The sequence below is a fragment of the Parasteatoda tepidariorum genome, chromosome 1 (assembly GCF_043381705.1).
Source record: "Parasteatoda tepidariorum isolate YZ-2023 chromosome 1, CAS_Ptep_4.0, whole genome shotgun sequence".
Classification (NCBI taxonomy): domain Eukaryota; kingdom Metazoa; phylum Arthropoda; class Arachnida; order Araneae; family Theridiidae; genus Parasteatoda; species Parasteatoda tepidariorum.
Genome location: NC_092204.1, coordinates 67,431,671 through 67,447,376, shown reverse-complemented (window position 1 = coordinate 67,447,376; position 15,706 = coordinate 67,431,671). Strand labels below are relative to the sequence as shown.

At 27.6% G+C, this 15,706-nt stretch overlaps 1 protein-coding gene across 1 annotated transcript; it reads left to right on the top strand.

Annotated features, from left to right (window-relative positions):
- Window positions 1-4,560: 4,560 nt before the first annotated feature.
- LOC107449425 (RNA-binding motif protein 13) lies at window positions 4,561-15,161 on the top strand. The gene is made up of 8 exons (XM_016064945.3): window positions 4,561-4,845; window positions 7,085-7,131; window positions 7,218-7,327; window positions 8,120-8,336; window positions 11,370-11,499; window positions 11,621-11,731; window positions 13,398-13,478; window positions 14,961-15,161. Exons 1-8 carry the CDS (start codon window positions 4,831-4,833, stop codon window positions 15,099-15,101), a joined length of 852 nt encoding a protein of 283 aa, XP_015920431.1. The 5' UTR covers window positions 4,561-4,830; the 3' UTR covers window positions 15,102-15,161.
- The last annotated feature ends 545 nt before the right edge of the window (window positions 15,162-15,706 follow it).

Genomic DNA, 15,706 nt, shown 5'->3' with positions numbered 1-15,706 from the left:
AAATATTTAAAAACGAAATATATTTAACATAAATAAAAAGCACTATAAATTAATCAGACATTATAATTTCAAATATGTTTTCTATGGTTGATTTAAAAAAATTTTTGTGATGCCAAAACTGTACTTTGTAAAATTACATGCATACCTGCCAACTCTTCTGCATTTTGTAGAAGATTTTATATTTAGTATGGTAACAAAATTTCTACATTCACACTTGATTCCGATTTTAACAAATTTAATTTTAATTCATTTTAACTACCATTACATTTAAATAATTTAAAGATACTTATTACAGGCCTGGTAGTTATGTTATTGTGTAGTTAATGAAATATGAATTGAATATCTGCATATAATGTTACTTCAATGGCTTTTTACTACTAAGAAAACACTTTGAAAACCATAAAAGTTGGCAGGTGTGCAATAGCTTATTTATTGCACTTCTTGTTTTGTCAATGTGAAATCTAAAACAGTTTCAATCATTTCTTATTGTTGCCAGATATCTTAAAAACTTCAAATAACAACTTACCTAACAGTTAAATAAAATAATTACTGTTTTTTTTTTTTTTAAAAAAAAGGTTTTTTTTATAATATATATTTATGTATTCTTATGAGTTTGTTGCTTTATCACCATAATAAAAAAAAGTTATTTACATAAGAATGTTCCAAAATTACAAATTTTCAAGCTCTGTAAATTTTGTTTTACAAAAACTTCTCAATTTCTAAAAGATGCATATAGTTTGTGTATTTGTTTTCCACAACTTTATATTTTCATAATCAAACAATTATAAGTCTGTTTCATGTAACTGTTATTTGTGAAAAATAATGTGATTTGTTGAGTGTATCAAATATTTTTATTATGTGTGTTTTTGTGTAACATATATTAAATAGATATAAGACTAAAAAATCTTTCCATTCTTTTACTCAATTCACGCACTCATTTAATGCAACTGTTGACTATGAACTAAAATTTGTAAATTTGTTGCTTTTTATTTCAAATATACATTATAAATCTATAATGGTATAACAGGGATGGCGAACCAATGGCACGCGTGCCATTTATGGCACGAGACACAATATTTTGGGCACGCCACCGATCACAATTGTTATTACACAAATGTTATTACACTATGAAACATATGTAACAATTAAATTAAAATTCACAAAAACAAACAATAAAATAAACAATTATTTATAAAAAAATTAACAATTAATGCTAAAAAAACAATTAATAACCAAGCTAAAAATAAATAACTAGCCAAAACAAAATAACAGTCCTGCTTAAACTAACATTTTACAACTTAATATAAGTTATTTGTCATCTAATCTGCAACAACAGAAATTGCACTGATGTTACTTTAAGTTGTCTTCAGACATGGCAAAATGCATTTTTTTTTAAATATGTAAATAAAGAGTTTTGAGTTGATTGTATTTAGTATTCTCAATAATCACGAAGTCAAAATTATTTGAAGGCACGTCTTTGACCTCATTAAACAATTATTTTTAAAAAGTTGGCACGTTGGTGTATAAAGGTTCGCCACCCCTGTGGTATAACATTCAAAAGCAAAATATAATATTTTTTTAACAAATAAGTTTACTGAAAGGAATACAGTTTTCTGGATAATGTAACTTCATACTGCCTGATAAAATTGTTTTTTTTTTGTAACAATAAAAAAAAAAAAAAAATAAACATTATCACCAAAGTGATTATTTGATGACAGGGCAAAAGGTTTAACCCCAATATTGAATTAGAATTTTAAATGCTTGGTTTTCATTATATATTTTAATTGCTTATGTGCCCTGAACATATTAAATTAAAACCAAAACTGAATTGAAGTTGAAAATAATGAATAATTCTTCTTAATATTATACTGATGACAGTTGAAAATATTCAGATCTTTATTGTTTATCTAGGATCATGTTATGTGATTTTTTTATCATATTTTTGATGCAATTATATTCTACAAAAGTTATCTGAATAGTCGAGTGGATACCATATTATCTATGTTCATCTGAAAATGAATACGAATTTCAAATTTTTCAATTCAAAATTCAAATTTAAAACACCTTTCAAATTTAATTTTATTTTACGCTAAATTTTTTCTTCACAAAAGAAAACTAATATCCATGTTTATTTTTATTCTACTTTATTGTAGTATTCTATGTTCCATACCATCTTCTGTACAATATATCTAGTGTCCACGACTCATCTCACAACTGTTCTATATTTTTCAAAAACTTTTTAAAGCAAAACACAAAAGGTAATTGCGTATTAAGCTCAATTTCATTAACTGTATTTAAATAATTTTAAAAAAATCGATATAATAATGTAATACTCGTTATAATAAATGTAATACATAATAAATATAACGTATAATTTACTTAAGTCAAAATTTTGCTTTACTTGAAACTCTATATTATTATTCTTATTTAATTCATTTTGGTGGTCTTAAATTAAAATTAGAAAATTTTTAATTATAGAGTCAGTGTACTTTTTAATATTTTATCTAAAGATATAATATTTGAAAAAAACTAAATAAGTATAATTTTTGAATTTTTTTTAAATTTATTTTGCAAAAAAATTTGGAATTTAAAAGTAAAATTAGATATTTTTATATTTAAAATTTAATAGAAATTATTTAAATTTTAATTTAAAAATATTAATAACGTATTTACATTATATAAATAAATTTGTAAAAATCTGAAGTTATAAATTATTTTGCAAAAAAAAATACTGATTGAAAATTTTTTTTCCTTTGCATTTCTTTTTTTTTCTTTTATATTTTTGCTTTAACTCTTGCATTTGGGTAAAAATTTTATAAACTTACGTTTTCCATACAAAGGTATTTTAGCAGAGAAATTGCGTGCATTAGACACAAAATGTAGTCAAAATAATAACGCATTAAAACAATTTTTACTGATATGTCAACTAATTTCTATTGACCTTTGTGAATTGATGGATTTAACTAAGAAAAAAATTAATCGATTTAATGCGTTAAAAGTTGTGTAAATGTTTAAAAAAAAATCATTTGTCCCTGCCCCTATGATGTCCATTTGTAGGTCGCACTGCCTGTCATTAAACTTAATAAATTATTGAGGATGCTGACATCTCTGAGGAGGATTCGAAAATATGTTATCCCAATTTTGATCCTCTGCTGAGAAAATCTCGTTTGTGAGGGTACTTCCACAATTTGGACATAGAGCTGAAGTAGGAAGAAACTTTCTCCTGCTCCATGTACCCGTGACACTTCTCAGCAACCAACCACAAGGTATTCGATTCCACTAATTTTACGAGCTCGCTTATCGCATGTATTCGTTGGATCTTAGCGGAGTTCATGATCGAACCCCTTGCCCCTCCAAACCGGAACTCGATTCTCTAACTATGGGCTACCATGTCCCTGATAAGTTATTAAAAGCAGTAATTTACGAATCGAATATGCGATCAAAATGGGCTACAAGTGGTGTAAAGCAGAACTCTTTACCTATGACAACTCTTTGCATGCTTTCACCATTATAGTGTGTGGAGAGTCATAGAAGAGGAAAGTACGCGAGTTTTTGTCTTGATTTTCAAATAGATAAAAATCTTTTAAGTTAGGAAACTATATGGAACTGAAAATTACATTAAACATAGTTCTAAAAGAAAGCGCCATGGCAATTTAAAAAAAATTAACAATTGAAAATGCAAAATATTAAGAAAAGGAAAAATATCGCAGTACATTCCTGTACAACTGAAAAGAGGATGAGAGGGATGGGTCAAAGGCATGAAACCTGTCTTCTCCCCAGATGGCGTATTCGAGCGTTGCAATCGCTTATAACAGAAGTAAAAACATGTGCAGCATCTTAATTAGAAAATTTATGGTCTTCAGATAAACACAGGCCCTTTGGTCTCCGAGATCCCCGATGCATATGCACCTTATTCCAAACCGGACCTGCAATGGGACCGAGGGGTGTGATATCGATCCTCGTCCAACAGTTCTACCATTAATTACTCGAATTTTGCGCTTTGGTCATTCGGCTACCAAAGCGAAGAAGCCATCCACTTTGCAGAGGATCATAATTATGATGGGATGTCTTCAATTCATCCTCAGGGATCCTAGGGGATCCTCCTCAGGGATCAGGGATCCCTTCCTAGACGCTGCTAATTGCCCGTTGTGCAGCTCTAGCGCAACGTGAAGAGTTACTACTATTTAAGTTTGACGCTCTGTTTATTGCTTCAACTTTTAATCAAATCGGAAATATGTGCCCGGTTTAAAAGCCGGAAAGGTGCATGATAACTCTAGACTCGCGAAACTTTTTGCCGCCCAGTTTGTGGGGATGATTTAGTTTTCGAATACCACGTTTTAAGGGGGTCGTTAACATTGCATGTATACCGATCACTGTCGTGAGAAAATAAACCAGATTCGTGAGTTTTTCCGTTAAAATAGATTATAACAAAATGCTCTTCATTTTTCCAGTATGGTGATCAGAGATGTATGAATCGTACCCATTGAGAAAGGCTCTCTGGGCCGAGATTCTTCGTACTAAATGCACCGTTGAGGTTCTCCTGAAAGAATCTGGTTTCACATACAAAGAAAATGATGTATAAGCAAGTTTTTCACTCATAGAGAACTCGCCCATTAAATTTACGCTCGTAAACGACGGGAGATTGCTTTTAGTGAGAATTACCCTTGAAAAGAAATGTAAGAACCGAAAGGAATTTGGCTTGTATCTACGATTTGAGCATTACTAATGGCAACAAGCATATGTTTATTTTCTTTTTCCCGTGCTAAGTGTGTTGATGTTGAAAACGTGTTTCGCTAATTTAATTTTATATACTATTAAAACTATTTAAACATGCAGAATGATGATGTAAGTATAATTAAACATTTTACTTTGTTTCTAGATCATTTTTGAGGTAAAATAAAATATTCTAATACACTATCATATAATTTTCATTTGTGATACGTTTGTGCTTTGATTGAAAATAAATTAGTTTTATTTGTTAAATCTAAGAAATCAGCGATGTTATAACAATTTCCAGGTCTAAAGTTTTTGTTTAATATAAACTGGTCTATGCAGAACTTTATATATTGCAAACTATATAAATATAATAAACTTTGAAAGATATTATTAAACAAGAATATTAGAAGTATGCGGTGAAAATGTACTGAGAAAAAATATTACTTCATTACAATTCCTTTCTAAATAAGTATAGTTATGTAATTAATTGACTCAGTGTTTTACTGAAAATTTCTTAAAAATCTTGGAAAAATTATTTTCCTCTACAATAAACTATCTTGTTTATTTTCCATAGGTTAGATTATTAACGAATCTTGCACACATAAGCATTAAGAATTTGCTTGAGAAAATTGTTACAAGAAAGTGTTAGATTACTTACTTCCTTGTGACACTTTTACACCTCTCAACTGTGCTCTTCATCTTTATTCCAGAAAACTGTAAACAAATACGATTTTTAACTGGTTTTTTAAATCCACGTAAATTTGCTGTAATATTTATTTAGTTCTCTACACTTTCCGTGAGTTATTTAATGTATTTTTCAGTTTTCATCGTATTAATCAACTTTTTCACCTTATATTATGGCCAGGGCCGGTGTAGCCTGGTTGATTGGGCACTGGGCCCATGTCCAAGAGGTCGTGGGTTCAATCCCTTCTGGCCAAAGCCTTCCTGTGTAGTAAATGGTGACTCATGCTCGTTAAATCTGTTGATTTGTTGAGTCACAAAGTTCTCCATGTTTCCATAACAAATCATACCTCTGAGCCCAGAAGCAGAAAGTGCCTAAAACTGTGACCTATGTCGCAGAACAAATGAAGTCCTGCTGAACAAGAATTTGTATCTTGAATAAGTGACAGCGTTTACCTGCGAACCCCCCCCTGCCTCTGTTAGTCTTGCAGAACATCCCCCAACCCTAATCTCACACATGCTTCTGTAGACCATAATGACACGGAGGCTTACAGGAAATTAATGAATTAGCTTTTGGCTATAACATTTTCATAAAATGGGTGTAATCAGTTTTTAGCAGACAGCAGAAGAAATCGATCACCATTTTTATCAAAAGAGCTTCTAAAGCAAGCCGTAAATTCAGAGATTTCCAAATTCATAAAGTTTATGACTTTTATATTTTCCATTCCCATTTCAGAAGCAATTTATCTGAGTCAATCGTGAATCTTGGGGATTCACGATTGACAAAATTGTTTCTAAAAGTCCAAATGCTTTCGAGATGAAGAAGTTGTTGGAACAACAGACCAGGGAATGTTTGTGTTTGCAAATGGAGGACCATCTGGGCACTTGTCCCTTTGAGAGATTATTAAGGCAGTCCTTATTTTAATGTTTGGACCTTCATATAATATTTGATGAATTATTAATATTAAATAATAATCATGTAATATTAATAATTCATCATCGTCATAAACAAAATTTTGTACTTCAAAAGTGATTGAAAAAGTAACAAATCAAGAATGTTTGCCTTGGTTTAAAAAATAATGTAGTGTATCTGTGTATGATCCTGTATTTTTATAAATGAAAATATAGTATTTTAACGTAAAGTTGACTTTTTTTTTGTTGCTGTGAAATGCTTGCAGAACATTTGTATAAATTAATAAGTCCTGTTACAGAACAATTGAAAATATTCTGCTTTTGGGCCTCTGGGGATACTGATCCAGGAGTTTCTAGATTGGTTCAAAATTAGAATGTTATGGAGTTGACCATTAGTAGTCATAAACCCATAAACAAAAATAATAAATTATTGTATTATAATTGATTAAATTTAGCCGGTCAATAATCCATTTGAAGTGAAGATTTCGGAACTGATGCATGTATTATTTGGGGAATGTTTCTGTGCCAAGGTCTATGCAAAAATAATTGCCAATTTGACAACTTTTAGGGAATGGCGGATAAAACATTAGTAATTGAAAACCCAAAATTGGGTCGGCTGCTCAACGACGGTTATGAAATAAAAGATCAAAATCTAAAGTTATTTAAGTGTTTGATAAAAGAAAAAAAAATTGTAATTTATTTAAGATTTTGAAAAAAATGTTTTTTGCATTTGCTTTTATTTAAGATGTTTGTTTAGTTTTTATTTTTATTTCAGGTTATTTGGAGTATTATCAATAAAACATTTTGTTCGCATAAGATAAAGTAAGTTAAACTATTTTTGCTTAAAATTTATTAATGTATAATACTTATGTTACCAAAAAAAAAATATTTTTCTTTTCCTTTTCCAGTACCAAAACTCAACAGTTTTGTAGAAATGAATATAACTTAACTGGATTGTGTAATAGAAATTCCTGCCCATTAGCTAATAGCAACTATGCCACAATTAGAGAAGAAAAAGGTGACAATTATGTTTGTTTATTCACTTTTATTTATTTATTTTTTGTACATTTCTCTTTTTTCTTTATTTCATAGTATAATTTCATATCTTATTGTTTTATACTATTGTCACATTAAATTTTTATACAAATTATAAAAAATTTTGTAAGCTTATGTAATATTTTTTTTATGTGCATTCTTATAAGCATAGTTAAATTTATTTCATTCTTATTGTTTTTGCTTCTTTTTTTTTTAAAAAGAAAATTAGTAAGCTACTCCTCCTGCTTGTTCATCTTAATTTTTTGAAATTGATATATTCTACAAAGACAAAAACATTTTGTTAATTGTCCTATTGTTTTTAAAAAGATTTCAATATTAAAGTTATGATTTTTATCTGGAACATCTAATCTTCTAATTTTTTTTCCTACTAACTTTAAACATTAACGCAAATAGGAGCCTTTAAAATTAAATTCTTGAGATAAATAAATTTTTTAACAACAAGGCATAAATAGTTAATATTAAAAATATAAAAAAAACTGAAAAAGAAAGTCTATGATAAAATTACTAATGACACAGTCTAGAAAGAAACTGCATCTATTTAAGAATTCTTTACTGAAATTTAAACTGAAAAAAAAAAAAAAGGCTTTTACAAAAATCCAAGCTTTAAACTATATACTTAGCATTATTACATTTTATTACATCTTACAAAGTATCATAGGAAAATGTTATTAATATTCTGTTCATTGCATTTAATATTTCTGTTAATCATTTTTCAGTTTTAACAATACAGATTTATAAGTTTTTGCTTATTTAGGAACTTGTTTTCTGTATATCAAAACAATTGAGAGAGCTGCTTTTCCTGCAAAACTGTGGGAAAAAGTTAAGTTGTCTAAAAACTATGAAAAAGCCCTTGGACAAATAGATGAAAATTTGATTTATTGGCCTCATTTTATTCGTCACAAATGCAAGCAGAGATTCACAAAAGTAATACAATATTTGATTCGCATGAGAAGATTAAAAGTGGGAAGACAGTAAGTGTTTGTTTTTTTTAAATTTTTTTTTTTTTTACTATTTATGCTAGTATGACTGTACTAAAATTCATTTAAACATTATTTCTGTTTTTTTTATATATATGTATGTTTAGAGAAAAAAAATTCTTGCTCAGTAAGATTTAAAATATAAATTGTTTAAAAGCTTCTTGTAGCATGATTATTAATTTTATTGTAAGAACTTTAATATTTTGTGACAATAAAATGTTAAAATTCATTTTAAGCAATTGGGTGCAAAATACTTTTTGAAATTAAGGCTGAAATGTATTACTACTTTATAAAAAATTCAAATTAGTTTATGTTGCTCAATAAATTTATACACAAATTTAAATTGTATCTTATTTTAACACAATTTTTTATTATCTTATTTTTGAAAAGCAATTGAGTGCCTGGAAACTAATTAATGTTTTTGCATGTTGTGTTGCTCAGTTACCAGGCAACTATCATTATTACTAGAAAAACTATCATTAAACGACGAGAAAGTTACAATGGAATCATCACTAATAGAATGCTTCAAAATAGTCATAGCTCAATTTGAAATTCGCATGTCGTAATAGCTGAAATCTAGCAGAATTTGAGAAACCTTAGAGAAATGGCTGAAAATACAATCTCTAAACCACATGGATTTACAAAACAATAACTAAATCATCATGAATAAACCATTTTTATATACAGTGAAACCTCCTGTTATGGACGCCTCTCAATACAGATATATTTTTAATTCTCTGTGAATTTTCTATGAATAAACAATTATGTGCATTCTTCGCAAAGTGGACACTCCCATTGCCGTACGCGGACAGTCATTTTTGCCCTGAAACATTACTATCTATCTCTTCAAACTGGACTTTTTCTAAACTTGAAAACAAAAACTTCACTAAATTAAAAAAAAAACATACTTTTTCTAAATTTGAAAAAAAGAAAAAACTGTTTCTGCTTTAAATTGAATGGAAAAAAAAGCAACTTTTCACCATTTTTTAAGCATGTAAATTTTTTGCCTTATTCATAACTAAAAATATAGTTAAGCTATTTCACTACAAAATAATCCATCTTTCTCCTGTCACCTTACATTATTTTTGCAAAGAAAGGAGAGAAAATGATACTGCTCTTGTGAAATAATTCGAACAGTGAGGTCTTTTCATCTAAACCACACAGGTTATGAGACCCCTTAATTTGAAATGATGTCTTAAATGCTTCTTCCCCACTTAAAATTTCTTTCATATTCTTATCAATTTGAAGACTGTATTTCACAGCTGGGGTAAAAAAAGAAAAAAGAAATATAATCTTTGAGCTGTTCATATAAGTGAAACATTTATTCAGACACTTGATAGATGATCAGTTGTAAATAATCAACTCCGTAGGTCTTCATGCCCTACGGGTATGCGTTGCTTTTTCTCTGTGCATCGTGGGAGGTTTACTTATAGTATAACCATATAGTAGGAATATTAACCGTGTTTCCTATTAAGTAATAGGTAGGTGTTAGGGGATGTAAACCTAATAATTGGAACCGACTGAGGACTAAAAGCTCCTATTTGGTATTATATGACTAACTTGAATATCTATCTAACTAACAAGAAAATTACATTCACTTATCTGTAGCTACATCTAGAATTATGTATTTATATTAAACTTTTCCATATTTTTTTTGCGTGGAAAAAATATTTTTTAAAGTTTATATAAATATCCTTGTAGATAGTTATTGTAGATAATTTAATTATTTCTATATCCTTGAAAGTATTCTAAAAAACTTTACAATGTTTAACTTCGTTATTAGGGTACCCTTCTCATAAACGGACAATTTTTTCAGTCCGAAGAATGTCCGCTGAATTGAGGTTTCACTATATCATCAGGTCACATATTTAAATTCAATGGACAAACTAGGAATTTAAAATAAAAAAATTTCTTCACGTTGAGACAATATTAAAATATTAATTTAAATGCTCAGGTCTTTCGCAATTTTTTATGAATTATTTTCAAGTGAAGTTTAAAAATAATATTTTTTTTTTATATTAAATTTTTTTAAAAATTTTATTGAATATTTCAGCAGTTATTGTAAGAAAACATACGACAAAAAATTAGTTATTAATAAAAATGTCTGTATCGCCATAATTATTTAAGCTAGGCTTTTTATATTTAATTTAAGCTAGTCTAATTATTTAAGCTAGGCCAAATTTTATGCAATTATTGCATGTAGTAACCAAAGTAATGGAGTCAAGTTGCAAGTTAATTGCTATTTTTTCTGACATTAGTTCTTCAAAGAAATAAAAAAAATTTGATGGTAATTTATTGCTAGTCCATCAAACCTCGGATAACTATAAACTTTATTGATAAGTATCAGAAATTGTATAACCTAAATACCTTTAAAGTTTTAAAATCTAAGAATTTTTTAAGAAATTAAATGGAAAAAATATCAAAAACTTAGCATCTTATTAATTTTTGTTGGGTAGTTTATAAATGAAAAACTTTAATCAATAGGAAAAAATATATATATAAGTGCACATACCTTAATTATAAATTTTTTATGTAAAGAAGTTCTTAAAAAATATTATTTCAGTGCTTAAAAAATGCTTATTTTTTGTTAACAAATTTAAAATTTATTAACAAAATTGTGTTAAAATTTTCGCAAAATTTTCTTAGTTCTACAGAAATTAAATGCTGATTTTGACACATTTCTTGTAGAAAAGAAAAATTCTAAGTTAGTCTGTACTGATCACCAGTGGTACTTATGAAAATCTGTGTAAAATTATTTTAGCCAAGCAGTGTATCTTTATTCTTATTATAAAATTTCTTAGACTGAAAAGAACTGTATTTTTAAAGAAGAAATATACCCCACAGTTAGTTTTTTATTGCATATGAAATTTAAAATTTGCAATAAATTAAATATATTTATTTGATATTAAATTTAGAATTTACCAATAGACATTCATTATTGGTAAATGTTAACTTACTGACCTGTTTTAACATATGATACTTTGTTTTTTACTCAAATACTAATCTATATCTGTAACTCATGTGCAGAAAGGAATTGGTCCCCACCCAAAGAAAAATTGAGCGTCGTGAAAGAAGAAGAGAGGAAAAGGCTCTTGTTGCTGCTCGCTTGGATAATGCGATTGAACAGCAGCTTGTTGACCGTCTAAAAACTGGTTTGGTATGAAATTCGGTTTAAAGAATTTTATTTTCTTAATCATCATTACTTAATGAAATATTTATTGAAATTGTTTGTCATGCCTGTGTTTTTTTTCTCCTTCTAATTAATATGCTTATTTTAGTATGGAGATATCTACAATTTCCCCCAGAAAGCTTTTGAAAAGGCTCTTGAAGATGAAGAAATAGAAAGTGAAATTGATGAAGAAGAGGAAGTATCAGATTTAGAATTAGAGGTACGTTATTATTGAAGTTCATTATTTATTTATTTTACCCTCCTTTTTTATGTTAAGTGCATTTGTACTTTTTTATGTGAGATATGAAAAAACTTTCAAATTTTGAATAATCTATTAGATTTTGCACCTAACCTAAAACATTTAGGCACAAGAAAGTTCTCTTTTGGTAATATTTTAATTTTCTCAAAAATTTCTTAGTTCTACGGAAATTAAATGCTGATTTTGACACATTTCTTGTAGAATAGAAAAATTCTAAGTTAGTCTGTACTGATCACCATTGGTACTTATGAAAATTTGTGTAAAATTATTTTAGCCAGGCAGTGTATCTTTATTTGGGGGATAAGTTTTTTTTCCCCCTTCTTTTTTGTGAAATTCACTTTTTTTCTCAATTTAATAAAAAGAAAAATTCTACCTTTTTAAGAAAAGTTTCTTTGTTTTGAATTCCCGAAAAAATATTCTTTTTTCAAGCTTTTTCCTAACTATACAAGTATAATTCAAATTACAGTTATGCCATTTAATATCCATGTTTGCAATTTGTATTCACTTGATTTAAAATCTCAGTGAGCAATTTGTTCTCATTCGATTAAAATTTATCTATTGTGATCTGTATTCACATGATTTAAAATTACGCATCCTGATCTCTATTTACGCAAGTTTAACTTAAACAACACAATTCATATTCACTTAGTTTAAAAATCTCGCATCAGAATTTTTTTCTTCACACGATTTAAAACCGTATATTGAGATTAAATTTACATAATTTTTAAAAAAAATCTTCTAGCAATAGTTTTTATTAAGACGTTTCTACTTTTCTATGAATATATACTTCTTACACCCATTTTTTTTTCACTCTAATTTCAAGTATTTTTTCAATTATTTAAAATGTGTTTTGCATGTAAAGTTTTTTGATTTCTATTTTCAGTTATTTTTGGGTTTTTACCGAACCCATTATTGACTATCAACGAAAAACCAGTTTGTATGGAAAAATAATTAAGTCTTATACTACGATTAGTTTGGTGTTTACGTATTTAAAGAAATCCCTAAAAAAAAAAATGGGAAAAAAACAGGTCAAGAATGAAAAATTGATATTATCTTAAGAGGATTCATTGTGTAAATTTTGTATGTGTCGATTATATTGTCAAAACTGATTAAATCACAATAATAGACTTATATATGTATAATGGGAAAACTAAAAAATTTCTAGTAAAGATTTTAAAAACATAACAATGTGTAGGGATGGTAGTTATTGACAATGTCAACCTTCATCTATGAAACCATAGAAATCGAGTGAACATGTCTTATATACTAGTGAATTGGAATTATATGTTTGTAGTGGTAGATACACTACAAATGCTTCAAGAGATACAAAGAGATATTCTAAAATTTGCCATATTTTGTAATTTAAGTGTAAGAACAAGATTCTTTATTAAAGATTCTTAAACATAAATTATTTTCCTTTTTTTTTTTCAATTTGAATGGTGAATTATTGAGTTTTCAAACATTATTTTAAAAACTTTACTACCAGTGTTATAATTTTCCCAGCATGTTGTTAATGTTATGACTTGATCACTTTTAGCAGCAAACAAATAAAATGTTTTAATAAATAAATGTTAAATAACTCAAAATATTTAATATTTTATGATGTTCTAAATTTATTTATTTTTAGGAGGAAGAAGAAGAAGGTGTGGGTGAGAGGCAGTATGTAGCTGCGGAAGATTTTGAAGAAAGTGATCTGTCTGATATAGAAGTAAATGATTAGATTACTTTCATACATGTTTTGCATAACACTATGACATATTCAGTTGCAAAATGTGCTCAGTGTCATCCAGTTTCTTTTGTAAAAAGTGGAAATGTTTTTTTTTTTTTTTTCCAATTTCTATTTAAAAAATAATAGGTGCTTAATGAATTTTTTTGCTAAATAGCTCATACAACAAATGCTTATTTATATATTCCACTATATTTGCAGTCATATTTCCAAGTTACTTAATTAAAATTCATAAGTTACAAAAGATAGATGTAAATTTCAGGTGTAGAGTTCAATTACATTTTTCCAGGCGTTATAAATAGCATTCAAATAAGTAATTAAGTTAAAATTAGTTATGTTTTTCTATGTTTTTTTAAAAATTAGTTTTGATTTATGTGAAATATATTAAAAGGTGATCTAAAAAGAATAAAAGGTGATCTAAAAAGAATAAATACTGTCAAATATCTCTAGAAATACTCCTGGGCTCAGAAATCTAAAATGCATGAGTATGTGTGTGTGTAAATAATTTTCAAAAGATGATACCAAACTTGTCCCTCTCCCCAGGCTTGCCTCCTGTATAGGGATAAGTGTCAAATTGGTTTTTCAAAATATTAAAAATGGTGATTATTAGTTTTTTGATCCAACTTTATTGAAGTATCATAATGTTTAACAATTTGTACTCCATTTTCATGTTACAGTTACTATGCCATCTGTGTATCAAAGATAAGTGGAAAGACTTATAAATCAAATTTAGACCTAGAAATCAGATTATTAAGAAAAACTTTTGAAATGGCAAGAAAATCTTTCTATATAAATTTACTTATTGATTATTTTTTTAAAGTCGCATTTTTACATTCTAATTAAATTTAAAATATTTTAAGATTTAGAAATATATTTTCAATAAAATAGGTTTTTGAAGATTGTGTTTTAAACCTTTTATTACTACTATTTTATTTATTTAATTATTTTTTTTGCAAAATAATTTATATTTAATAACATATTTTTATATAGATAAATATCTATATAAAAATATGCTTTAAATTTTTGTTCTGTTTTTAAAATACATTCCGAAAAATCTAAATTTCCATCCATAATCAATTCTTAATCTTATAGTTTTTAAAATGTCATTTAATAAGAGCTATAATTCATTACACTTTAAGTACGAGTATAATGTCACTTATTAGAATTTATTAGTGTAGCAATATGTTTATAACAGGTTTGAAAATTATGAAAATCAATAAAAAATTTAAACAACCTTATAAAATTCTTTGTACATTGAAATTGGACGACTGATTTCTTTTAAAAAAATAATTTCATTTAGTTCAATCATTTTTCATGTCAATTGATTGAAGTTGTGATTTTAAATAATAAATCCTGGTATAAGTCCATTATTTTTCATCTATAATTTTAATTAATGTCTATGGTATTATTTATGCATTAGTGCTTTTCTGTTATTTATTTAAATTTTTATTTCCTGATGAATAGGATTTTGGAGAAGCAATGGATGAAGAGGAACCAAGTTCTGAAGAAGAACCCAGAAAAACAAAAGCTAAAGTGCTTCGTAAGAAAGCATATGTTGAAGTTGAATATGAGCAAGCGAGACCTAAAGAGAAAGTTACACACTAACACTACTGTTGTAATTATTAAATATGAAGAATAAATTATGTACATGTTTTTATCTTAAAATGTTTCATTTCTTTCAAGAGTTCACTTTAATATAAAAATCAAACCAAACTTTGAATGTGTTTGTTTCGATAAACATATAAGCGTTACATTTCTCTGTGTATCAAAAAATGTTTGTATAGTAGTCTAAAATAGCTTGCACAATTTTTAAAAAAGTGCCAACTAATTAGATCAGGGTGCGTAGCGTTTTTGAAAAGTGCTTATTTTCGATTTTAGTTTTTTAAAAGCCCTTAAAGGTGCTTTTTTCCATGGATGTTTTTAAAAAGTGCTTAATTTTCCCTTTTCCGAAATGTGATATTTTTCTTTACCATGTTGATTTTCGTCACAAATTATGCAAAAAGGCATTGTCCTATTCAAGGTTTTCACAACTTATTCTACCCCAATCTATTTTGGTGTACCGTCGGTCTGTATTGTATGAAAATGCCATTTGTTTTACATGTTTGATGAAATACTTGCGGGACCGCACTTGCGTATACTGAGCTGGATTCTTGCACTCTCGTGTGCAACTGTGCTGTATTTTGCTAGATATTCTCCATTTCAGACTGATT